The sequence below is a fragment of the Mchenga conophoros genome, linkage group LG23, assembly GCF_057382185.1.
Source record: "Mchenga conophoros isolate Kocher_MC1m ecotype Shallow Benthic linkage group LG23, M_conophoros_male_GT1.1, whole genome shotgun sequence".
Lineage (NCBI taxonomy): Eukaryota > Metazoa > Chordata > Actinopteri > Cichliformes > Cichlidae > Mchenga > Mchenga conophoros.
The window spans coordinates 23,045,274-23,070,417 of NC_140547.1; the positions used below are offsets into that span (position 1 = coordinate 23,045,274).

Genomic DNA, 25,144 nt, shown 5'->3' on the forward strand with positions numbered 1-25,144 from the left:
CCTCTGGTACAAATTACTGACCTCTGTCATCATTTTAAGTGGGGGAACTTGCACAATCAGTGGCTGACTAAATACTTTTCTGCCCCACTGTATATTCAGTAGCTGAATATAAATTCATGTCCTTAAGAAACAGGAAAGAAACCCAGCAAAGACCTGACACAGGACCTGAGAGATGCCTCCGGACTTTCAGCTGTCTACAGCCATCTGTGAAACACGGTGGAGGTTCTGTCAGGGCTGCATGTCAGCCAGTGGTGTTGCAGATCTTGTCAAAATTTCTGAATTAATAATTTATCAAAGTACCATCAGATATTGATCCACCGTGCAATATCATCTGGAAAACATGATTGGCAAAAGCTTCATTTTCCAGCACAACAATGATCCCAAACCAAAATGCCAATGCAGTAAAATCATACTTGGATAGAGAATCACACAGTGGAGCACTATCAGTCATGGATCGGCCTCCCTGAGCCCGGACCTCAACATTATTGAAGCAGTGTGGGATCATGTTGACAGAGAACAGAACAAAAGGCAGAAACATCCAAAGAAGAGCTTTGAATGTCCTTCAAGAAGCCTGGAGAACTATTCCTGAAGACGACTTAACGAAATGACAAGAAAGCTGCCTAAGAGAGTTCAGACTGTGCTGAAGAATAAAAGTGGTCACACCAAATATTGACTTTTAGGTTATTACTGTATAAACTCTGTTTTTTCCTTACATGCTGCCACATATTATACACAAGACCTTATATCTTACGCTATTAACTTATACCTAATATGTGATGTTTGGTACTCAAAGCTGTGGGCAAGCTCTGCACCGTCACCACCTCTGTGCTCACATCTCACATCTTCCACAAACAAAAAACCACCATGATACACTTTCCCACTTAAACAGCATGGATTTGAAACAGCAAGTGAAATTTATTTAAATTAAATAAAATCTTGTACATTTCACAGCTATAGGGGCCTACATAGTAAGCAAAATAAAGTCTACTCTTTGTCCATGTGCAGAACTACACCACAGGGTAGCTCCAAAACAGTCTGTCATCATTTGAATATAGGAGAGGGAGTTTGCTTGGTGGAAGAAGACGGCCATAGCCAGATCCTACTCCCCAAAAGACTGGATAATGTAAAAAAAAAAGACGGGAAAAAAGGTTATGTGTGGCTTCTGGTAGTGCTTTCATGCTGATTCCTTCCAGCTGTAGACATCCACCTTTAAAATACAACATATTTTTCACCATATCACCATGCTTTAAAGGCAGTTAGCCAAAGTTCCTTGTAATGAACACATAAAGACTGATTTCATTATATTGTAGTGATACTTTACGGTAAATCGTTTGTTCCTCTCCAAAATGAGCACATAAGCTTTTGTAATGAAACTTATCAGCTGCTGATATTAATGCAATCTACTTTGGAAATGTCTCTCAGCATGTGTGGCATCATATCCTGTAGATCTTGCAGTCTGCTCCAATGATAGATGGCTGTCACAGACTTAAGAGAGTACGGCCTGTGCAGTCTTGATGCCAACTAGGTTGTCTGCACTGACAGACCTTCTCATGGCCGATTTACTCAAGTCCTTATACTTGTCCTCACATAGCCTGGAGATAGCCTACAAAAAAGAGAAAGATAAGAACAATAAAAAACAATAATAATCAGAAGAAGTTTCAAACTGTTACGACAGAACAAGCAGAGCAGCCACAGCATAACAAGTTCTACCAACACTTACTTAATCAGTTCAGCAGTCGGAATATATACATTTCCAAACTGCAAAATAAAATCAGCCCTGGAAAATTACTCACCTCGAGTTTTTGGGCCCGCTTGGTACTGAGTGGCTCCAGAGGGAAACTGAGGTTGTTGTCATCAGCCAGTGAGCGCAGGTCAAAGTAGTACTTGGCGTAGACGCTGGCTGGGACATTAATGTTGAACTGGAGCAGCTCCAAAAAGTGACGCTCCATCTCATTCCTGCAAAACAGTTTGGAAAGGTTCACGAGCTTTTATTAAAAAACAAAAGGTCCTTTCCAGGCTGCAGGAACCTTTTGAGGGCTTTCCTATAACTCTTGGAGGTGGTCCCCACTTTCCGTGTGTTTGCACTGTGTGAACTAGAAACTACGCTACTTAAAAAAATTAAAGGAACACTTTGAAAATGCATCAATCTCAATGGGGGGGAAAAGCACGTCTGGATATCTATACTCTTATGCACTGGTATTCAGAAAATAAAATCACAATGCCACTATGATGGAAATTAAAATAATCAACCTACAGAGGGCTAAATTCAAAGTGAAAATGAAACAGGGAGTCAAGTGAACGTGCGGACCAGGCAATGGTATCAATTCCTTTAACCTCCAGGAACTACTTGCATACTCTTGCCACATGAAGCACTGTTGTGCACCAGGAGGAACCCAGTACTCACTGCAACAGCGTAGGGTCTGTCAATGGGTCCAAGGATACCTAATGGTAGTCAGGGTGTTGTTGCCTAGCCTGTAGGGCTCTGTGCGTTCCTCCATGGATATGCCTCCACAGACTATCACTGACCCACTACCAAACCAGTCATGCTGAACAATGTTACAGGCAGCAGAATTTTCTCCACAGCTTCTCCAGACCCTTTCACATCTGTCACGCGTGCTCAGGGGGAACCTGCTCTCGTCTGTGAAAAGCACAGGGCGCCAGTAATGGACCTGCTAATTTCTGGTACTCTATGGCAAATGCTAATCGGGCTTCACAGTGCCGGGCAGAGATCACAGGGCCCACTAGAGGATGTCAGGCCCTCAGGCCACCCTCATTAAGTCTATTTATGATGGTCTGGTCAGAGACACTGACACGAGTGGCCTGCTGGAGGTCATTTTGTAGATCTGGCAGTGCTATACAAAAACTACTGTAATACTTACATGTCCTCCACGGTGATATCTTTGAGGATCTGGCAGTAATCGACATTCCACACAGCCTGATCATCCCAGACCTTGGAGGCCAGTAAGATGGCACCAAGAACAATGCGCTTCCAGTTACAAGGACAAATGTCCATCTCAGCATACGTTAACAGCCTTTCCAGATACACCTAAGGCAGAAGGAACCCATCCATTCACACAAGCAGAAAGGGTGATAGTTCTCAATACTTCTTTGCATCATTCAACACTCTCTGCAGTGTGGTGGATGTTTGAACTTACCAGAGTGACGATGGCGCACTCGGCGGTGAGCTGAGCAGAGCTGAAGAGCGTTCTTATGAAGCGGTAGATGAGTTTGTGTTCCGGGTCAACCACAGAGTAGTCATCTGGAACCTTTTCTCGCTGTTGGGCAGAAGGTCATCATCAGCGGTCCACTAATATAGCAAATATCACTGCTTGGTGTAATCAACCACCTCAACTCACCGACAGTGGGTGCTTCTTCTCGTCGAATATATCCAGCGAGCGGTTTGAATCTCTGTAGATGCAACAAGCCACTGTTACGTGATATGTAACTTCTCATGGTTTGAAACTACCATTGCTTATTCACTGGGGTTTCTTGGTGTTAGATATCACAACAGTTATTTATCTTTCGTTGAGTTCTACAAATACTTTGTAGATTACAACCATTGATGTGCATTGATGTTAACAAACATTTTGTTTCCTATATTATTAAGTATCTGACTCACTGATGTCCAAAAAACTAATTTGGCCACCTGCTGTGAAAAAATATTTGCCCCCTTCCTGATTTCTTAGTTTTTTTGTTGTGTATTTGTCACACTTAAATGTTTCAGATAATCAAACAAATTTTAATGTTAAAGATAATAAGTGCATTTAACATCTAGTTTTTACGGTAAATGAAAAAAGTTAATACAAACCTGCCTGGTCCTATGTTAAAAAGGAATTGACCCCTAAACCTAGTAAGTGGTTGTGTCACTCTTGCCAAAAGAATGGGAATCAAGTGTTTCTGAGAACTGTGGAGGAATTTTGCTCCACTTTTCTTTGTACAGTTGTTTAAATTCAGTCACACTGGAGGGTCTTCTAGCATGAACGGCCTGTTTAAGGTTGTGCTAAAGTAGCGCCATCTGATTTAAATCAGCATTTCAATTAAGCCGCTGAAAGCCTTTCTCTTTTTTTTTGACGCATTCACAGGTGGACACGCTGGTGTTTCTGATCATTGTCCTGCTGTATAACCCAAGTGCTCTTGAGCTTCAGGCCATGAACTTGTGGTTGGACATCCACCTTCAGGATTTTCTGCTAGAGAACAGAATTCATGGTTCCATCAATTACAGCAAGTCGTCCTAAAACAGCAAAGCAGCCTTTAGATGTTGTTCTGAGGTTTTTTGTGACCCAAAAGTGAAACTGTCGCTGTGCTCTTGGAGTCATTTGGATAGGCCGGTCACTCCTGGGAGGGTTCACCACTGTTCCGAGTTTTCTTCATTTTTGGATAATGGCTCTCACTGTGGATCCAATCTGTGGATCAAGTGGGGCCAATTACTTTTTTCCACACATGATGAGGACGAAGTAGGCTTGGATAACTTTTTTGCCTTAATAAATAAAGTCATTTAAAAACTGTTTGTTTGTATTTACTCAGGCTATGTTGGTCTATTATTCAAATTAGTTTGATGATCTGTAACATGTAAATTTGACCAATATGCAAAAAACTAAGAAATCAGAAAAGGGCAAATACTTCTTCACCACATTGTATCTATTCTTTGAGTTGCCACCACCAAGTGCTATGACTCTGGCCATAAAACTCAAAAACCATACTTGACCTAAATTAGGCAAAATTGCATCCTTGGATCACTTCCAAGAACATGACTTTAAGGAAAGTAGCTCCTACTTTCCTTAAAGTCATGTTTTGACAGTTACTATATTTAAAATGCAAATAAATTGCATTTCAAACTGAGATGATGCAAACAGAGAACTCAATTTTCAACCTATTATGTGCAGACATGAGATGAAAAAAACTGTTAATTTTTTTTTTTTTTAAAAAGCAATCACAACCTCTTTTTTTATTTATTTATTTTTTTTGCAATTCTGACCTGACGCAAGCCACCTTCTGGTTTGTTTGTCAATCAGAGCTAAATTGCCAGGTCTCTCTTGGAAATGAGATTTTTAATCTCAATGAGATTTTTTACCTGGATAAATAAAGGACTAATAAAAATTAAAAATCTCTGGCTCTCATTACCAGTGATGATCTTAAAAAGCTGTACCCATCTGGCACTTAAGTTGATAACCACCTTCTGCATACGTCTGTCATTCATGCATGATGTATTTAGCAGTAAGACAAGGCAAGTAGCATTTCCTATAGGACTTAGATGAAGTAATTAAAAATTAGCCTAAGTACTAAAATCAGTCTTTCTTACAAACTTGATGACTAATGTTTGTAAATATCTAAGTACTGGTTACAACAATGAAGAAAACGTTGCACTACCAAGAGACAATACTTCTGACGTTTCCTACCTGTTTTTTATGTGGTAGTATATGGCCAGTGCAACACTGCAAGAGACAGAAATCAACAAAGAATAAAACACTAGAGCTGGATTTTCCCTTTTACAGCTTTTTATTTTTACTTCTACTTTACAAATAGATATTTAGATCTTTTCAACTGCAGCTATTTGGTGACTTTAAATGTTACCTGCAGTTCAGGACAAACAAACAGAAACATTTTGCAAATAATTAAACAGTAGACTGACAACATGTCAGTAACATAATTGTGTATAACAAGAGGATCTTAAAGGGGACGGAGTTTCTCAGAAGTAAAGATGGGCCAAGGTTTAGTAATCTCAAAAAAGCCTATGTACAAATTGGGGAACAAATTCATGTACAGATGAGGAGACTTTGAATATCTAATAATATTCAGTACATAGTGATATTAAACAATTCACAGAACTGGAAGAAATATCTGTGCACAAAAGACACGGCTAAAAATCAGTGCCCATGATCTTCAGGTGGCACTGCATTAAAAACAGGAGTATCTATCAGTGCCTACTGAATTGGTAGCTTGGACATCTGGAAAAGCATCATCAATGCTGAAACGCATATGAAGGCTTTAGAGCAAGATATGCTGCCGTGCAGAGAGCTTCTTCAAGGAGGTTTTTGCATATTTCAGTAAAACAGTGCTAAACCACATACTGCATGTATTACAAGAGCATGACTTCCTGGTAAAGAAGTCCAGATGCTGAACTTTTCACCAGCTGAAAGCGGCAGCTAGAATCTTATATCAGGACATCATTCCTCTCCCAAATGTCCAGCAAAGCTCTCTTTTTAGTTTCCACACTTTTATTAAAAGAAGATGGGATGCTACACAGCGTTAAACGTGGCCATGATGCTGCCATCAAATTCAAAATAAACATATGATAAGTTTAAAATGTTTTAAAGTGAGTCAAAACTGTGTTTGTGGAATTTGCAAACCATTGAACTCTGTTTTTTATTCACACTTTACACAGCGTCCCAACTTCTTTTGTACTTGCACTTGCAGCAGTACTGAGGTGAGGGCGGTCACTTACCATTTAATAGTGCTCTTGAGATTGGGCTGGCTGACGGTGCTGTCATCGAGGAATATGGTTGAACACGAGCTGTACTTTTTAGAAAGGAGTCCCGGGGACATCTGGCATCGAAAGCATGTTTAGAGACAGAATGGAGGGGAAAACGGGTTATAGAAACACATTCAACCCCAGAGAAATGAGATGTATGACTGAATCATTTCAGCAACAAAAAGACCCACGAAGAACACGCAGAGCCGTAACTTACGTGATTCATGTAGTTGCTTTTCCTTTTCTCGCGGACTGAAATTGGATAAAAAACAAAATCAAAGAGATGTAGGAGTTTCAGAAGAGAATGGGGTAAAGTATTAAAGCACCAGAGAAATACTGACCATCTGTCTGAGACTTGTTGAGGAATAGAGTGCTTGCTCTGGGGTGGTCGGATGGGTTGGCCTCTTGGGCCAGCTCTGTAGAAGGAAAGTGTTAGAAGTCTTCATATAAGACTACAGTGTTTGTCTAGGAGCTGCCACGCTGCTGCTGATTTAATGCTAAACAGCTCTTAAAGCATGTAAAACATTTAAACTGAATCACTTGCAGTAAACCGGCACCAGGACAGGACAACATCACTGCATGCAATCACATCTCCAAAAATAGCAAACTAATCTCCACACACCATCTGGAAGCTCCCTGTCGCTGATGTGCTGCAGGTATGTCCCAGTGTCCTCGCTCACATCTTCAGTAGTGGTGATGGGACACTCCTCCAGCTCCACCTCTCTCCTGTGGATCTTGGGGCTCTCTCCAGGAGAGATGCAGCAGGACACCGAACCTCCCATCGCTGACCTGCAAAAGTCCTGCAACAGCCAGCACCGCTTTCCATACAATTGAGGAGGGACCACCTGCTAGTCTGGCAATTCTGAAGCTGCAGGAAGGTCTGCAAGATCTTTAAGCCAAACCTTACAAGGGGTTGTTAGGAAAAATACATAAAACACTAGTTTTGCTCTGCCTTGGCGAGATCGGGTTCAATCACAACCTGGAAGTGTTCGGATTATTTGAAAATGTGCGTGTTGTGGACCAGCACAGCCCTTGTGTTTTTGCTGCAAAGTGAACGATCTCGCTTCAGAGCAGAACGGGATCTATGCAAGGACAGCCAAGTAAGTATCTGCGGTATGTGCAGGACGGCTGACATATTCAGGGTGTGTGCGCAACCCACGGATGGCGCACTTTAATATGAACTGCGTGCGTGGGCTGCATGGTTTGGGGCTGAGAATAACCGCTACCAAGTCATTTTACGGAAAACAGTCTAATGAGACGAAGTCAGGCGTTCCTCTGCCTCCCTCCATGGCTAGCCGGCTAACGCTAGCTTCCGCACCTCAATCCACTGCTGGCTCCTCCAGCAGCGTGACTCAATCCATTTTCACTGCGGCTCAAGTCTGTGTCACCGCTGCAGCCCTTTCAGCGACAGCACCGGGCGAATTCACCAGCCGGAAGGGTTTTTAGAGGAAACGGGGAAAGTGAACGGCCAGTGGGTATCAAAGCGGTGGCCGGAGGTGGCGTTCATCTCGTCGCACTAGCGGGACACAAGCTTTAGATGTCAAAGCGACCGTAGCAGGTAAGTTCAGAGGTAATTTCCTGCTTAAGGTTTTCAAAGTAAACGTCCATGGACCTGTAGCTGCAATAGATGCCATTGGTGGCAGGTTCTTACTAAGCAAATACCCACCACTGTGCAGCCTTTTCATATTCGATGAAAATATGTATTTTTTTTCTTTTTTATTTCTTATGTCTATACTCTCAGCACAGAGTGAGTCTCTTCACGCAGCTCAAAAACCCTTTATTTGCAGTACACCGGAAGCTACATCGCTGCTATGTGTTGCTACCTTTACAGACCTGCGGGTTTTTTCAGACCACGCCCCCTCCTAGCTAAAACACAACCCCGTTAAGAAAATCTTGCAGACACGCCCATCGCAAAGACTTACTCTTTTCCCATTGGTCACTTTTAGCTGGGCAGTTACGTGATTGGCTAAATTTGTTCGTTGACGTCAACACGGGTTGCCGTCTTCAGTTGCCTGAAAGCGAATCGGTCTCTTGCGCTTCAGTATTTATTAAAGAAAACAAGCCAACTATCAACGCTAAAAGTTGGTTCATATACCCTAAGAACATTCTTTAACAAACGAATTAAATAATAGCTATATAATAACTCCAGAAGATGGCGGAAACGAATCAATGAGCCAGCCTAGGGAAAACGTCGAAGAAGAAGGAGGATCGCACTGCGCATGTGTAAACGAGTGTGGGTTTTATTTATTTCAAACATGGCTCTCGTTCCCTATGTAGAAAACCCATTGCCTGCGCTTTCCAAACTCCACAATTCATCAGCACAGTTTAGGTTTGCCAACCGCGACCTCCGACTCGCTCAGGACTGGAAAAAGCTCGGTGTGGCGGCAGTTGTGTGGGATGCGGTACGTTACAACAGTGGCAGCAGTGCTTAGCTTCAATAATTCCTCCATGTTTCATTAGATTTATACATTACTATTGCATTTGTGTTACTGCCCAGGCGGTGGTCATGTGTATGTACTTGGAGCTGGGAAGAGTGGAGCTAAAGGGGAAGAAAGCAATTGAATTGGGAGCTGGCACTGGTCTGGTGGGCATTGTAGCAGCTCTGCTAGGTGAGTGCATAATTACTAACCACCAAAAACTGGAGGTGGTCGGATCACTCCAAACATCAGTAGTATCAGTACCAATGCTGCTATTGGTATCAGATCGATACTAGCCCAAAAGGATCAGCACTTTGGTTTCAAACCTTTAAGTTCAGTATGTACACAAAAGAACTGTGTTAAATAATTAATATAAAATAATGAAAAATATACACACATATATAACACATTAAAACAACAGAAGTTGACCCAAGATGCTTTAGAGACAGGCTCATTTGGATTCCTTGTCTCCAAAACTAGTCGTGTGTGATACCAAATAAATACAGGGCTAATGCTGAAGACAGCAATGCTGACACTTTTAACCTGTGGAGGCAGCATATAAAGGTCAGAGCAGTGTCATTATTTATGATAAATTGTCATCAATTAGTAGATTCTGATGACATTTTAATGATCACTAAATCACTGAAATTTTTGCTTTCCACAATAATGAGTTAACACAAAAAACACACCTTTCAGCACTTTGTGTATTTTGAAACTGTGTTTTTTGGAGACCTTGAATTTAAATATGCATGTGTTTAAAACACTGTAGGTCAGCTTCAGTTGTTTAAATGTGCTGCAACAGGCTATATATCACAGAGATGTCACAGTATGTATCGATCCTATTGGGCTAGTATTGAAGGATATTAATACCATCGATATTTGGATTAATCTGCCCACCTTTATCCAAAAACTGAAGGTGTTTTTTGTTGTGTTAACTCATTATTGTGGAAAATTAAAATCAAATTGATTTAGTGGTCATTAAAATTTGTTCAGGATTCATCATGACACACTACTCTCCGCTACATAATCTCCCTTCATAGGTTTAAAGTATCCATATTGATATCAGCAATACTGGCCCTGTATTTACTGTGTATCAGATCGATACCAAAATTTGCAGTATCTCATAGCACTATCAAAAACCCTTGAGAGTGCGGCGGGTGAACAAGGAAAGCTGTGATAGTCCTACTCTAACCCTTCCCTAGGTGCCAGAGTGACCATCACTGACAGAGAGCCTGCGCTGGACTTCCTCTCTGCTAACGTGAAAGCAAACCTGCCCCCAGATTCCCAACAATCAGTGGTGGTCTCTGAGTTGACCTGGGGCGAGGGCCTCGAGCGATACCCAGCCAGAGGGTTTGATGTGGTTCTGGGTGCGGATATCATTTACCTGGAGGACACATTTTTGCCTCTGCTGGAAACGCTGGAGCACCTGAGCTCAGACGCCACTGTGGTGTTACTGGCCTGCAAGCTCCGCTATGAGCGAGACACGAACTTCCTAGGCATGCTTAAGCAGCACTTCACCGTCGAAGAAGTCCACTACGACAAACAAAGAGACATACACCTATACAAAGCTTGCAAACTGACACGGAAGAGAGACTTGTGACCATTTGTTCATTTTAATATATGAAATAAAATGTTTTAAAATCAGATTACCAGAAACACATTTATTAACAGCTGCCAAAAGTGTCATATCTGAATAGCTCTAACGTAATGCACTGTATTATTATACAAGTTGTTGCTGACATTTAGAAATAGTGAATACAAAAAAAATAAACGAGAAGCAACATAAAAAGCATACTATATCATGACTATACATAATACCTAAAGAATACAATATGGCATCCCATTATCACAAAAATATTTTCTTTTAGAACCACCAACACCACCTGATCTTACAGTCATTTCACAAAGTGGGTGCAGTTGAGTTGTATCTGGTGAGCTTTGATGCTCCATTTACAAAAAAAAGAAGTGATCAAACACATTGATGCAACAACATTTGATTAACTGCAGATGAGTGGTAGATTTACCCAGAAAGCGGTGAAATGCTGAAGGATTGTAAATGCAAAGAAAGTGCACATGCTAGCTCATATTACTATAAACAGAATTAAGAGACGGTGACCGAGGCCTCAGAGGGGCCCGGTATGGCAAATTTCCCCCCTCTGATGTAATTCCATGATTCCAGTGCTTTATCCACTTGTCTCTGAATTCTGCTTAAAAACTCTTTCATTGCATAACAAGTAAGGCTCATTAAGTTTTTGGTTATTGTTCAAAAATAATCCATGAGTCTATGGAGAGCGAGAGAAAAAAGAAAAAGGTTTTGCTTACAGTATATAATCTCTGATAAACGTGCAGCAGCTTATTTATCCGTTATTCCCACTTCCTGTACTGTCGAAGGCCTATTTTGCCTTTGTTTGTTTTTACCACCAAAATCTGGTAATTAACAGGACACCATTACGCAATTTTCCACTTAATGTCTCTGAAGTTTTAAAAAAAATGAAGACAAAAAGTCCCCCCCCCCCCAACTTCACTGCTGCCCAACTTTTACCATCTCCTCACTGTGCTGCAGTTAACATGAAAAAAAACATTTTACAACTAAATGGTTAGTTTTTTGTTCACGTTGTATAAAAGCAAAAATATACTTGGGTAAAACAAAGAAAAAAGAAACATGGCATTGTAGAAGCACAATCTAATTCAGAACAAACCAAAACACACATCTTAAAAGATAAAAACGTCCAAGACACAGGCCACCTATAAGTATAAGCATTAATAAGTAACAGATGTTAATTCGAGAGTTACAGATAGAAATGTTTCACGTGAAGTTATACTCTCCGAAAGGGAAAAGAAAAGAAAAAAGTTCCATCATCATCATCATTATCGGTGGTGCTTGCGGTCAGTTCCCCCATTGCTGGTGATGTTGCCCGGGTAGTCCGGGCACCAGTGACTGGAATGCTTCCCATCGGTGGTGTCCTTGGCGATAACAGCTAGTTTCCCTGCTCTGTCACCTTGCCACGCAGACCCTGTTTAAGTTGCAGTCTCCTCCACGTTCACTGTGAGCACCGCCTGATCCTTTTAATGGGGGAAAACTGGTGGTTGATTTCAAATTGCTCAAATGGGATGGGGGTTTTAAATTGCCCAAATGGGACAAGGTTTCAATTTACCAAAGTGGGATGGGGCTTTTGTTTTGTTTTTTTTATACCTGGTGAGTCACGTTCACACATTTTTCAGCAGTTTTTAAAAAGAAAGCAGAAGAGTAGAAAAGAGGAGGGCGCATCCAGATGCATGGCTCTGTGCTGAGTCTCTGTACACAAGTGCTGGGGATCACCTGTCAAGCCACCGGCAGGTGTATTCTACTCTGATTTGTGGCAGTACAAGTCTTTGAGGGCTTTCAGTTCCTCGATGAGGGTTTTGTTCTGGTTTTCCAGCACGGCCACGCGGTTCTCCAGACACTTCACGTACTCTTTCTTCTTCCGACGGCACTCGCGGGCTGCCTCCCTGTGAGACAAGAGGATGCGGGTACATGAAGCTCACATCAGCTTGACACCTACAGAAGCAATTGAGTACGAGTTACTAATTAACCTCGCCATACCTGTTTTTCATCAGTCGGACCTCCCGTTTGCGTGTGACTTCCTCAGTGGCTCCTGATCCGCTGATTGTGGGTGGAGTTGCCATGACCACCCCAGGAGTGATGGTGCTGGTGGGGGCTGTGCGGATTTGATAGGCCTGGACATCACCAGAAGCAGCTGGTGAACAAAGATAGACAAACAGTCAGTGCTTCATTCAGCAAAGCTTTACAAATAGTGTAGGTTTTGTGGAACTTCACTTCTAAACACTGTGGAAACCATTTTCCCACCTTGCACGACCACCTGGTTACTGGGCACGAGGATCTGCTGCCCGTCACTGGTCTGAGCATACTGCAGGATGGTGGCACCAGGCTGGGCTGCAGCAGTGTTGGCCATGGTGAACGTCTGCAGGCCATCCGTGCCATTATTGGCCAGCTGAATGGCTCCACCCTGGGTAATGGCAACTGCAGAAGGATAAAATTGTGCATTAGGACTTTTAACCAATTGCTTTCTGTGTTGTTCTCCTCCATCCAATACTGTAAACATTACTGGATATGGGGCTCCACACAAACTGTCATATCACAAATACTGTTTTTGTAGGAGGAAAAGAAGGAAAATACTGGACTTAACATCATTCATTCACAATATCCACAGGTTTTCTAAACTGCATTAAGTCTGTACAGGTCAAGGATAATCTTAACACTGGTCTTTAATGTTGGAAACATTAGACAGGGTCTGAATCGGGGCCTGGAGCCTGGGGCTCACTCGGGCCACTTCGGAGGTGGGGAGCCCCCGGCCTCTCGGCCTGGGGCTCGGTCACTCAGGCACAGCTGGCTGCCGGCGGAGCTCACGGGCGCGTCACTGCAACCCCCCCTGGCTTCTGCTCCGCGGCTGCTGAGTGAGCCCTCATCTGGGACTCTCCTCAGCTCTTTCTGGGACAGTGGCGCGGCTGCCCCTCTGTTGGTCTTCCTTGGTCTCTTGTGTTCTGGGGCCTCTGGATGTCTGGAGTTTTGATCTCCTCCATACCTGCTTCATGCCCTGGAGGACGGGGCTGTGGCCCCCCCCCCCACACCCTCTAGCAGATCATTACATGAAGGAACCTTTTAAAAAAACAAGCGCGTCCATGCTCACAGGTGTACACACGGGTGATCACACCCACAAACTACACCCTTTTTGGCTCCTACCTCAAAGCACACTGTGTTCTGTTGATCTTATGTGCTGCACAATAATGTTTAATATTTGGTATTTACTGTCATATTCCCATATATCATTGTGATGTTGTTTATTCTATTACTCTTGTTCTCTTCTGCTTGCTTTCTTTTTTCTTTCTCAACAGGTGATCGATATATGCATTTTCTTTTTTTTTTCTCTGCCCGTTCTGTTGGTTTTTGTTTTTTGCCCTTCTCCCCCGTCCCTCTTCTCAGCTGTTTTTCTTTCCCTCTTTCTTTCTCCCCTTCTTTCCCCCAGTCAAGTCTGTCCCGTATTCAGCAAGTGAAAATAAAATAAACAATAAAAGGTGAATCAAATGGACCATTACGGCAAGGCTGGGATGGTCAATTTGGTAAAGTAAATCCGTTGGGCATCTTTCTTCGCCTTTAGACAATAATTCTGATGGCAAAAGAGCCAAACGGGACAGGCAAAAAAAAAAATTAAATAAATAAATAAACAGGGTCTGAATCAAAGCATCAAATGTGGCCTTTTTCTGATTGGCAATCCCTGAAAAACAGGTTTGGGATTACTTGTTTAACATGATCATCCACCACTGTAACAGCATGTACGACAGCAGAAGTAGAATGCTCGATTACGTTAACACCTACTTATTTTTAACAAAAACCACCAGCTATCTGTGTCTCAAAGTACTTACTGTACTGGCCACTGCTGGTCTGATAGATGGGAGTGGGCATGGTGACCGTGGTGATAGCAGGGGCTGAGTCATCTTCTGATTTCTCTTCCTCAATTCGAGGCACTGCTGGAGCATCTGATGATAAGTCATTCAAGATCTTTCTGTAAGAGGAACATTTGCAGAAAAATCTTAGCAACCTTTTATTTTCTCCTCGTTTCATATCTGCAAATAGTCTATTTATAGCTGATAAAAATGAAAGAGTGTCAGTCATTGTCTTCTAAGCTTTGAACACGTCATACAGACACAAAATGGAAGCAGTACAGATTAAGCAGATGCTGTTTGCATCTGCAGTTTCTCAGCGTGTCACACAGACCTGTAGGAAGGCCGCCTGGACAGAATCTCTCTCCTCTTCTGAGAATCTGTCACGCTGTCGACAGATTCCTGAGAGTCCTCGCTCTCAGCGACAGTCGAAATCTGTAAGGAAATCATCTCAAATTCAATTTGAATTCATTTACAAACTTCAAAGCCATCATGTTCAGCTCATATCCCCTACTGCAGTCATTACTTGCAAGATTAAGTTTCCCCTCTCCTCTTACCTGTACCGTCTGCACCTGTGGGGACTGAATGACCGAAGGCTGAGCGGCTTGGATCACACCGTGCACTTGGACTGTTTGACCATTGGGTAACTGGACAAGAGTGACTGTGGGACTACTGGAGGACACCTGGGCTGCTGCTATGGATGCCTGAAAATATAAAACACATTGTATAACCACACATGTGCATAGTTACAAACAGCCCACAGCAACTGGTATTATTTTACTCTTGGGTAACCTCAATCTCAATCCCATCTCAAATCCACATGGGCCTTCTGCTCGACCTTCTTAGATCTATATAAACAATTCGTGGTGCTAAGTTTGGATATGTAAGATACCAAATACTTTCCAAGATATATACATATTTTAAAAATGGTCCGTTGACCCACTTCAGGTATGTTTTTTCACACCCTGAAATCTGAGGTCGTGTTTAAACATGAATATCTCAAGGACCACTAAAGAGAAAAGCTTTAAATTTTCACTTTCTTGAATCATGAATGAGGATACGTAATTTGGTACAGCAGATACAGCCTAGTATTGTGACGGTTTGCATGGTGATAATACATCAATTAGGGCTGCACGATTAATCGTTAGAAAATCGCGATCTCAATTCATACTTATGTGCGATCTCATTTCCAAATGACAACGATTTAAAAAAAAAAAAAAAAAAAGATGACGATTGTACCGCATTTTGATCCGGGACGTAATCTGCATGAAAACAAGCGCTCACTCTTCCTGCTCAACAAATGACAAGGGCGGAGCCTTATACCACGTGATACAGAAGCTGTGCCGTGTGATGCTAAAATTAGCAGGGAAAAAACAACGGAGAGCACGTCAGGGATGACGAGAAAGTGACAGGAGTAAATCCGTCCCGGTCAACCACCCAAACACCAATAACGGGAACCTTATACAGCGCTTCCCTATACACGTCGAACTCCCGCAGGCACAAAGAAATTACGGAGGCTATCACTTATCACCTGACCAAAGATATGGCTCCCATCAACACTGTGCAAAACCAGGGATTTAGGAAAATGATCAACACCCTAGACCAAGCCTATTCAAATGGCGGCCCGCGGGCCAAATGCGGCCCAGAAGCAACCTGCGAGTGGCCCTGCCTGTGGTCCTGGCAGAAACACAGAGAAAACGCAAAAAATTAATTCATTAATCAATTTTTAAAAAATTAAAAATTCCTACAGTGTAGTGTAGACTGTGAATGCAACACTCCTAGTAGCCTAGCAATATTTAACCCACAATGCACCGTGATGTAAACATATTAAACAATCATCGTAATATATGATGCGACAACAGCATGTCTTTCTCACTCCAAAAGCGCAAAATTGACAATGAAAACTGTCGGTTTAACCCTGCCTGGACTGACAAATACTTATTCATTTTACCGAGTTTAATAATCTTACAACCGGAGTTGTACTACCATGGTGAGGGTCCTGTACAGCCCAAGAGAGAGCTGCAGCATCTTCCCTTCGTGTTTGCTTCTTGGCGAAGAAGAAAAGGCCTTTCACAGATTCTGAAACAGTGAAATACTGCATGCTGGCCGTGGTGGATGCAGTGAAAAGTGATGAAAAAATTAAAGTAAGTGTGACATCTGCTATTAAAAACGTACCCCTGTAGGACAGTTCAAATATTCGTAGAGTTGAAGTTCTGGCGTCAGAGGAGTTTGAAATGCTGTTAGATGACCTGAAGAAAACTGATGTAATGTCCATAGCAGGAGCTCACAGACAGAACTAATAATGCACAGTTGTGCGTACATGTCTGTTTTTTGGATGGGAAATTGCTCGGTTTGCTACCGTTAGAGGGACACACAGCTGGCGAAATGATGTTTGAGAAGATTTAAGCTCTTTTTGAGGAAAATGGTCTGCATATGAAGCGTGTCTGTATACTTGTGACCGATGGGGCTCCATCCATGGCAGGAAAAGCGAGTGGTCAGCGAAATATTTATTTTAATATGAAAAGGAATTATCAAAATGTTTTTAGTTATTATTATTTCAAATGTGCAAAAAATAGTTTAGTTATAGCTCCCTTTTTTTAAATGGACCTATTGGTGTGCATTTGTGAGAGGTCACCAGATTTACAGGAGAAAAGGAATTAAAAAAAAATACTTGTTTTTCAATACAGTTGTGTGGGTTTGAAATTGATCATGATCTGCTGCTTACTGGCTTCAAAAAAAAAAAAAAAAAAAATATCTGGCCCAGATAAATTCCTCGGTTTGAAAATCTGGCCCAACTAACTTCGTAGTTGAATAGCCATGCCCTAGACAAATGCTACACTGTGCCGTCCCGCAACTATTTTTTCTATTGTTGCACTACCTGCTCTATACACGCAGTGTCGAGCAATGGTTGAGATGGGATTTCAAGCAGTACAACATTTTGCGGCAACAACAAAACGTGAGACATTTGTTGTTTTTATGTTTATTTATTGTTTTTATGTTCAGTTTCAACTGTTGCGAAGTTGATGTGCAGTTAATAAGTGCAATAAATATTTATATTGGAAAAGAAAATCGTGAGAGAATCGTGATCTCAATTCTAAGCCAAAAAAATTTTGATTCTCATTTTATGCAAAATCGTGCAGCCCTAACATCAATACAGGGACACCAAATATCAATATTTTATTTAATTAATTAAAATAGTCGGAGAACACTACGAGCTACCGTAGGCTCATCTCATGCATGATCCTGAGATAAAGCTAGCCGAGCAAACTTACATTTAATCAGCATTTCAGAATTTCTGACTTTGTAGACAGCAACACACATTTATCTCAGTTAACTGTTGTATTATCAGAAAGACTGACCACATTCACTTACAGACAGATAACAGACTGATAATTTTATCTTACTGGATAATACAGATATTTACAAAGTTTCAACTTTGACGGCATAATTTCCAGTCACAATCACAGTATTTGTTATTGCAATGCTCAGCATAACTGCATAAACTGCTACAATATCATATCATGGGGTCTTTGCTGAATCTCACCTGTAGTATTTGATATACAAGCCAAAATCTCACAGCACAAAACTTTGAAACGTAGCATTTTCACGCAAACTGAAAATGGTCGAGCATTAAAACTTAAATTCATACTCCTTGCACTAGTTCTGCACTCTCTGCATGAGAATAAAAAGCACTACCTGTGCCAAGGTGATCTGCTGGGCCTCAGACTCCGAAACAGCCGTTTCACCACTTTGCTGTGTGTCTGCAGCCGCTTCCATGGTCATTTAAAATCTGGCTGATGGAGGGAAAACAAAAGTGAGAAACGGCTTATTTGTGAATGCAACAGCATGCTGGGAACACCAGACTCATTCAAAAACTTGCTCGGTCTTAAAGGAGGGTGTGGCTTAGCTTAACATGCTAGCATATAGCTCATTTTCAACTGTTTCCTTGTTAGCCGAAATTATTTTAAAAATGACGCAAGACGGAACGTTATACTTATGGCTCAACAACATTAACGCGAACTGAAATGAGCCGCTTGTTTATCCAGGCTCACGCTTGCAGTTAACGCCGGAGGCTAAAGCTAAGGCTAGTGTTACCAAGTTAAGAGTTAGCGTGCTAGCTCTCAGGCAGAATGAGCTCCAATGAGCATGCTAACATGCTAACGGGTGTGCAACACAAACTTCACATTTATCGTGTCTCAATTTCGGCTCTTTAATTTCAAATCCTGTCGCTGTTTAAGGCTTTGCTGAAAGGAGAAACTTGTAGTCCAAACAAGTCTGCACTAGCAATTTCCATTAGGTTGCTAGCTGTGGGTTTTTATGGAGGGAAATGTCTGCATTGTATGCTTTTTTTTGCAACTAGGAGACACCACTTTCACTAACTAGTTAATTCACTGATGTTGCTTTTTTTAAATTAATATTAAACACTGGTTTCAGGTGACGTGGTTGTAACTTTAAGTGGCTAGCTGCTTCTGTGACTTATTTCTAGAGAAGTTTGATTTAAAAAAAGATCCAAGCCCACTCCCACATTAATACCTATGTCTGCTGTGTTGCGAGCCTTGCAGAGACTGACTCATTTTGTGAGCCTCTGCAACACCGCCGCCATGATCTCTTTGTTGGCTCTGTGCGGATATTTTGGCGCAAATAACCTCTCTGGGCAGCCATCTATCTGTTTAGCAAACATCGGATGCGTATCCTCTTACCAACACGGACTCGCTTCGTCACTCCCGGGTCTACGGAGCTCCACTTTTATTCAGACCGACACGTAAGAGACCGCGTCAGGCTACACCTCCGTCGCGTCACCGAGAACAACAACACGGAGAGGAGGACGAGGGAGACGACGACAACGAAAAATCAGCTTCTCCGGAAGGACTCGAGTGGACACGGCGAGGGGCGGATGTTTACGGAAACTACCGAAGGACACGGGAGGGGGTAGGAAGCCACGGAGATTGACGAGGAAAACGGCTGCCTGAACTTGTCCGAGCATGCGCAGTGTTTTCCGTTCATGAATTTGCGACTGGCTTAATAGAAAAAGGTTGGAGAGATGATTAAAATGCATAAAATGGAATACGTAGGACAACATATATAGCAATGTGAATATTATTAATCCCATTTTGTATACAAGGGCAGTCATTTGGTTTGCGCTGCCTGCTAGCATCTTGAACACTGCTGTTATGTGCTGGATTGTCTCAGGGGCATCTTTGCACAGCATGAACCTGAGGTCTTGCCTGGTGTGGTTGACCGCAGCCTCTATGGATGTTGTGCTGAGAGCTTGTTCCTGTGCTGCCATGTTCAGTGCCTCTTTGCTCTCTTTCAAACCAGCTTTGTCCACCCGTTGGTATGATTTGTTGATATTGGACAAATCTTCTGTCTCTCTATGAATGCTGTTGAATGCTCCGGATGCATTCATCTGAGTATGTGTGTTAGATAGAAAGCACTTGGATGTGAATGGGTAGTGAGACATGCTCAGTTAGAGCGAAAAAGGGACTTTACAATGCACCCTAAAGGGAGCAGCACAATGACGCATGTGTTCAGTGGAAGTTTGAAAAGGTGATAGACCAAACCAATCAATTTCTTTTTATTTTTAGTTCTTCTTTTTATTAAATTAAATGTCTCTTTACTTTTAAATTTGTTTTATTTTCTATTCATTTGATTATAAAATTCAATGTTCGTTTTAATTTATAAAACATGGATACATTTACAGTTTACTGACTGCATTTCTCTTGCAGTGCACACGGTGGCAGCAAAATCCTTCTTAATTTCTTTTCCAGCTCCACCTTCAGCATCAACGCTGCTCCCATAATGTTATGTTTGGCCACGTTTCCTTTTATTGTTGCTCAATATGATTAGTTATCTGTGAATTTGATTAGCGCTAACAGTGGTTTCAGCTTCGTACCACCAAACAGCAGTTTGATTTTAATGAGAAAACTCTGCTTTGTCGTACCCGCTTTACTTATTATACTTATTTACAACCGCCCTCATTCGCATCACATTTGCTTCTCCTTGGTCGTTGACTCCTGCCATAAAATGTACTCATTAACTCTGTCACTTTGAGCGCAGGGACGGGAGCTGTTGTGAAACGGGTTCAAAGCTGTGGCAGGTGGTCAAAATCCTGTGGGGGAAATGAGACTTCAGACCAATTTATGGCTATAATCTCTATGTGCGAGGTCATTTCGGAGGCCTTTTAATACGCACAAGCACACACACACACAGATGTCAAACATACGCATCTTCACCTATTGAGTGATTGACTACGCCACTGGTGTAAACATATGCACTGCTGACCAAACCAATCTCCTGTCCTTTGCCATAAAATCAACCCGAATAGAAGCTGCCAGCGAAAACCTTCCAAGCACCAGTAATGAACCAGCAGTCACCTATTCATTATTAAAACCTCTCATAGCAAATGTAATAAATATTTGTCACAAAGCGGCCTTTTTTATCTGATCCAGAGTCCCCGTTAAGGACTTGATTGGACATTGATTTCCCTTGATAATGACCACCACCATAGGATAGCCTTAGCAAACCGTAATTAGCCTGCATCAGCAGGTAGGCTTCATTAGTTATCAATGAATGTACACTGGGCTTTGCAAGCTGTGCATCTTTAGGATTGTGTGTAGTGTTTCTGAGAAAATGAGTCTCTTTATATGCCTGTGATTGTTTTGCATTTGCAGAAACAGATGACACGCACACACACAGCGCACCGAGAGAACATGAAATCAAGCATGTGCACGACAGTTTGAATATTTCCAAGATTTTTTTTTTTATCACAGTTTGCTTGTTTGCATCATTCTTTCTGACACATGTATTAGTCACATTACTGAATGTTGCTACAGACAGGGAGAAAAACTGAATTATTTAATGATGGTGATTAGTTGCTTGACTAATTATTTAGCAGGGAATCTGTTACTCTTTACTTTATTTCCCTTCATATCTGTATCCTTGTCGTTACAATGGTGGATGCCATTAAAGGTCTATTAGGCATGGACAAATTGGACTGCTTGGTCCGGCAAATATTTAATCAGCCAATTGCTCATCAGCAACTCAACCTGCTAAGTTTCATACTGAGCATCAGCATAGAGAAGAAAGGAGATTTAAGGGACTTTGTTGGAGCATTTCAGAAACTGCTGATTTACTGGGAATTTTCCACACAACCAATCTTTAGGATTTATAGAGAATGGATCAAATAGGAGAAAATATCCAGTGAGCAGCAGTTCTCTCGGTGATAATGCCTTGTTGATGTCAGTGGTCCTAGGAGAATAACCAGAGTGCTTTGAGCTGATAGGAAGGCAACAGTGACTCAAATGACCACTCGTTACAACCAAGGTATGCAGAAGAGCACAACAAAACATGTCAGATGTTGAAAGAAACAGACTAGAGTGTCACACCTGTAAACTAAGAACAACAAACCGAGGCTAAAATTTACATGGGTTCACCAGAATCAGACTGGACAGGAAAAACACCCCCTGCTTTGAAGAGACTCAACATTCAGATGGTACGGTCAGAATTTGGTGTAAAGAACATGAAAGCACAAATCCATCTTGCTGGGTGGCGATTTAATAGTGTGGGGGATATTTTCTTGGCACACTTTGGGCTCCTTAGCATCAACTGAGCATCATCACCTGAGTATTGTTGTTGACCATGTCCATCACACAGTGTATCACCACAGTGATAATCTTCTGATGGCTGCTTCCAGCAGGATAACACACCATGTCACCAAGGTCTGATCATCTCAAGCTAGTTTCTTGAACATGTTAATGAGTTCTCTGTACTCAAATGGCCTCCACAGTCACCGGATATCAATCCAATAGGGCACCTTTGGGATGTAGTGGAACAAAAATCTCTGAGGAATTTTTCCAGCATCTTGTTCAATTTATGGCAAGAAGAGTTAAGGGAGACTCCAACCAGGTACTAGATATGATATGTGAGTGTATGTAGGAACTCTAGCTGTCAAAAATCTTAGCAGAGGATGGTTTCGATCCATCGACCTCTGGGTTATGGGCCCAGCACGCTTCCGCTGCGCCACTCTGCTGAAAGGCACCCCAGATGGGACTCGAACCCACAATCCCTGGCTTAGGAGGCCAGTGCCTTATCCATTAGGCCACTGGGGCTGCACACAGGGAACCCAAACATGCTGCATATTGTTTAGTGTACAGCTGATCCATTGTGAATAGCAGCACAATGGAGCTGCTATTTGTTTGGTGGTGTTTCTGTTGTCTATGGAGATTCATAAAACCACACGAGGACCAGAGAGTAACTAAGCTCTGGATCACCGGCTCTAGTTACATTAAGCTTGAACTCTTAAAGAATCTTTGAAGCATTTTGCTTCATTTATGTCAAAAAGAGTTAAGACAGTGAAAGGAGTTTCTTGCACACTTTGGGCCCCTTAATACCAACTGAGCATTGTTTAAACTCCACAACCTACCTGAGTATTGTTGCTGACCATGTCCATCCCTTTATGACTACAGTGTACCCATGTTCTGATGGCTCTTTCAAGTAGGATAACACACCATGTCACAAAGCTCAAATCATCTCAAAGTGGTTTCTTGAACATGACAATGAGTTAACTGTGGGGGGCCCAGTATCCATGGCAACCCCAGCCACGTGCTCAGATTCACATGCAATTCAGGTAATTCAACCTACAATGAAAATAATGCAATATAAGGTCACGGGCCATCTAACAACCTTCTGATTGGTAGACTACCTGCTCTACCTCCTTAGCTACAGCCACCCATGAATGAATGATTGATGCAGAAGAATCCAAGAAAAATGCAAAACTTGAAATTAACATAAAAGGTCCCATTTATTATTGAAAAATGCAGACAGAACATGAAACTACATTTTAAAGACACATAAATCCAAATCTGAAAGATGATCAATTTTTCTTTTTGTGAAAGATGAAGCTAAAGAAGATACATAATGAGATATGAGAAGCTAGAACCAGAAAATGTGTGGTATTTTTGCCTTAAATACCACAAATCCACAATTTGAATCAATCCTTTATTAATCTCACTGATTACATTTCTGTGACTCAATTAACCTTCGCTGCTTTCATCTCTGTATGAATAAACATTAATTTTTCCATATCAAATTTGAAAGCAGGCACAAGCACAATCATTCACTGCACAGCTCACTTCTTTGTCACATAGCCATCACATTTTCTCATCTGCGGCATGCCTGGTGATTGTACCAAAATCTGAATCTGGCTGTTAACGCTGGTGAGCTTCAAATGCAGAATATTTGGTTGCGAAAGTAGAGCTTCGCCGCAGCAATGACCCTGACTGTAAATCACTGCTGAAACACCCACAAACAACAGAGTAAAATGATGCCACAGATGTCCAAACTGGTGTAGGAGGAGGAGGATGGGAGATCAATCTTCAGAATATGAAGTAGAGATCTGACTTCAACCCGCAGCCCTTTCCTCTCCTTGCTTAAACCGAGCTGTCAAAGCCCCTGGCTTAACACAAGTCTCCAAAACCCCCATCGACAGCGAGCCCTTACGTCGCTCCCTCTTTGCCCAGTTTTTTTCCTGCCTGTTTTCACCTCTTTCTCTGTTTCACTGCATATATACCTGCGTGTGATTTTTTTTAAATCATGCAGTTGTATGAAAAATCATGACCCTCCCATCCTCACTCCCACCAAACCACGGCCTGAGGCGGTGCGTGTAACAAGCACACCTCTGAGCCCTGGCATGTCTCCTCTGCGTGGTGCTATAATATTGACTGAATTAATACCGTGCCTGATACAGTCTGTCAACACTGTTGTTAAATGCAGTACTCAATCAAACTGTGTGGAAATATCATACCTGCCACTCAACCGGGGCATTGTGGGAGAGGTCAGCTCATACGGGGCATGCAGAGGGCCGCCATCCACGGAGAAGCTGAATATGAATACGGGGGGAGGAAGACATGCAGCGCATTTGAATACCAGTGACCTTATATGCATGCTTTTCATTGTAGGTTGAATTACCTGAATTGCATATGAACCTGAGCACCTGGCTGGGGTTGCCATGGATACTGGGCCCCCACAGCCTGTCTGTCTCTCGCTCTTTCTTGCTCTCTCTATCGTGCACACATAGGCGGCGGTTTGCAAATCTGAAGATGTGACTTTCAGAGATATCAAGTAAAATATTGTGGTGTTGAGGTGCGGTATCAAGCTGCAGCTGCCAGGCAGGAAAGTTATCTAACACGGAGAGATTGTGCTGACCCGGACCTCTCGCTAATCTAGGCTGTAGGCAACACCGTGTATTGGGCAATCTCAATCGATCCGTCAAAGTGTCAGCCGCCCCCACCTTTTCCCCCCATGCAAGGATTTTTTTCATTCTCTCTCCTCCCCCCGCCTCTTTCATCTGACCATCTAATCGTTGATGCTTTTTTATTCTTAAAGGTTACATGTTTTCATTTCTAATCCCATGGCCGTAAGTAGATTCATAAAGTTATCACCGACTGAATGTTTGCTCATATGTTTCATTTATCCATCCATCTTTCCATCCATCTTCTTAATTAAGCACATATCTAAATGAGGGTGGTGGGAGGGTGGGAAGGTATCTTCTAATTATCCCTTTCTGTTTGAAGCCTACTTAATAATGCGCAATCATGCAGGCTTTGAATGCAGTTGAAGGGTCCATGTGGAGACCAAATTAATGCACACGTAAAACAACTGTCTATCCGCTGAATGCAGTTTAGTTTTACATAAGCTTTAAAGAAATCAAAATCATGACATGCTTCAGGAACAGGAAGCCCAGACTGCAGTAGTTCCAGAATTAACGGGAACTACTGGCTGCAATTCTCACTAACAGTATAAAATATACACGTAACTATCA

The 25,144-nt window shown here is 42.1% G+C and overlaps 3 protein-coding genes and 2 non-coding genes across 6 annotated transcripts; 1 reads left to right on the plus strand and 4 right to left on the minus strand.

Moving 5' to 3' along the window:
- Positions 1-891: 891 nt before the first annotated feature.
- LOC146547248 (cyclin-Y-like protein 1) lies at positions 892-8,038 on the minus strand. Its single transcript, XM_085266431.1, has 10 exons — positions 7,092-8,038; positions 6,811-6,885; positions 6,687-6,721; positions 6,443-6,543; positions 5,397-5,432; positions 3,357-3,408; positions 3,156-3,275; positions 2,880-3,046; positions 1,794-1,956; positions 892-1,603 (listed from the first exon to the last, which is right to left on the minus strand). Exons 1-10 carry the CDS (start codon positions 7,249-7,251, stop codon positions 1,487-1,489), a joined length of 1,026 nt encoding a protein of 341 aa, XP_085122557.1. The 5' UTR covers positions 7,252-8,038; the 3' UTR covers positions 892-1,486.
- Positions 8,039-8,096: 58 nt separating this feature from the next.
- Positions 8,097-10,527, plus strand: mettl21a (methyltransferase 21A, HSPA lysine). The gene is made up of 3 exons (XM_085266435.1): positions 8,097-8,871; positions 8,967-9,078; positions 10,089-10,527. Exons 1-3 carry the CDS (start codon positions 8,689-8,691, stop codon positions 10,484-10,486), a joined length of 693 nt encoding a protein of 230 aa, XP_085122561.1. The 5' UTR covers positions 8,097-8,688; the 3' UTR covers positions 10,487-10,527.
- On the minus strand, positions 10,481-19,198 carry LOC146547250 (cyclic AMP-responsive element-binding protein 1-like). 2 transcript variants are annotated; one of them, XM_085266432.1, is made up of 8 exons: positions 19,026-19,198; positions 18,022-18,119; positions 14,883-15,029; positions 14,660-14,760; positions 14,308-14,447; positions 12,734-12,907; positions 12,470-12,623; positions 10,481-12,375 (listed from the first exon to the last, which is right to left on the minus strand). In XM_085266432.1, the coding sequence occupies exons 2-8, from the start codon at positions 18,106-18,108 to the stop codon at positions 12,231-12,233; spliced, it is 948 nt and encodes a 315-aa protein (XP_085122558.1). In that variant the 5' UTR covers positions 18,109-18,119; positions 19,026-19,198; the 3' UTR covers positions 10,481-12,230. The 2 variants fall into 2 exon arrangements, with proteins under 2 accessions (XP_085122558.1, XP_085122559.1); XM_085266433.1 differs by lacking the exon at positions 19,026-19,198 and adding an exon at positions 18,859-19,014.
- A 3,084-nt stretch (positions 19,199-22,282) lies between these two features.
- trnam-cau (transfer RNA methionine (anticodon CAU)) lies at positions 22,283-22,354 on the minus strand. The gene has a single exon. It is a non-coding gene; the product is annotated as a tRNA-Met (tRNA).
- A 6-nt stretch (positions 22,355-22,360) lies between these two features.
- trnar-ccu (transfer RNA arginine (anticodon CCU)) lies at positions 22,361-22,433 on the minus strand. The gene has a single exon. It is a non-coding gene; the product is annotated as a tRNA-Arg (tRNA).
- Positions 22,434-25,144: the final 2,711 nt, after the last annotated feature.

What these genes read in the sequence shown, in the direction of transcription:
- LOC146547248 (XM_085266431.1), bottom strand. Translation starts at nt 7,251, where the DNA reads ATGGGAGGTTCGGTGTCCTGCTGCATCTCTCCTGGAGAGAGCCCCAAG. An exon ending in AGAAGAAGCACCCACTGTCG is followed by an intron (nt 3,276 to 3,356) that starts GTGAGTTGAGGT and finishes TCTGCCCAACAG; the next exon opens with CGAGAAAAGGTTCCAGATGA. An exon ending in GATATCACCGTGGAGGACAT is followed by an intron (nt 1,957 to 2,879) that starts GTAAGTATTACA and finishes ACTGTTTTGCAG; the next exon opens with GAATGAGATGGAGCGTCACT.
- mettl21a (XM_085266435.1), top strand. Translation starts at nt 8,689, where the DNA reads ATGTGTAAACGAGTGTGGGTTTTATTTATTTCAAACATGGCTCTCGTT. An exon ending in CGGCAGTTGTGTGGGATGCG is followed by an intron (nt 8,872 to 8,966) that starts GTACGTTACAAC and finishes GTTACTGCCCAG; the next exon opens with GCGGTGGTCATGTGTATGTA. An exon ending in CATTGTAGCAGCTCTGCTAG is followed by an intron (nt 9,079 to 10,088) that starts GTGAGTGCATAA and finishes ACCCTTCCCTAG; the next exon opens with GTGCCAGAGTGACCATCACT.
- LOC146547250 (XM_085266432.1), bottom strand. Translation starts at nt 18,108, where the DNA reads ATGACCATGGAAGCGGCTGCAGACACACAGCAAAGTGGTGAAACGGCT. An exon ending in CACAGGTGCAGACGGTACAG is followed by an intron (nt 14,761 to 14,882) that starts GTAAGAGGAGAG and finishes ATTTCCTTACAG; the next exon opens with ATTTCGACTGTCGCTGAGAG. An exon ending in TCCAGGCGGCCTTCCTACAG is followed by an intron (nt 14,448 to 14,659) that starts GTCTGTGTGACA and finishes TTCCTCTTACAG; the next exon opens with AAAGATCTTGAATGACTTAT.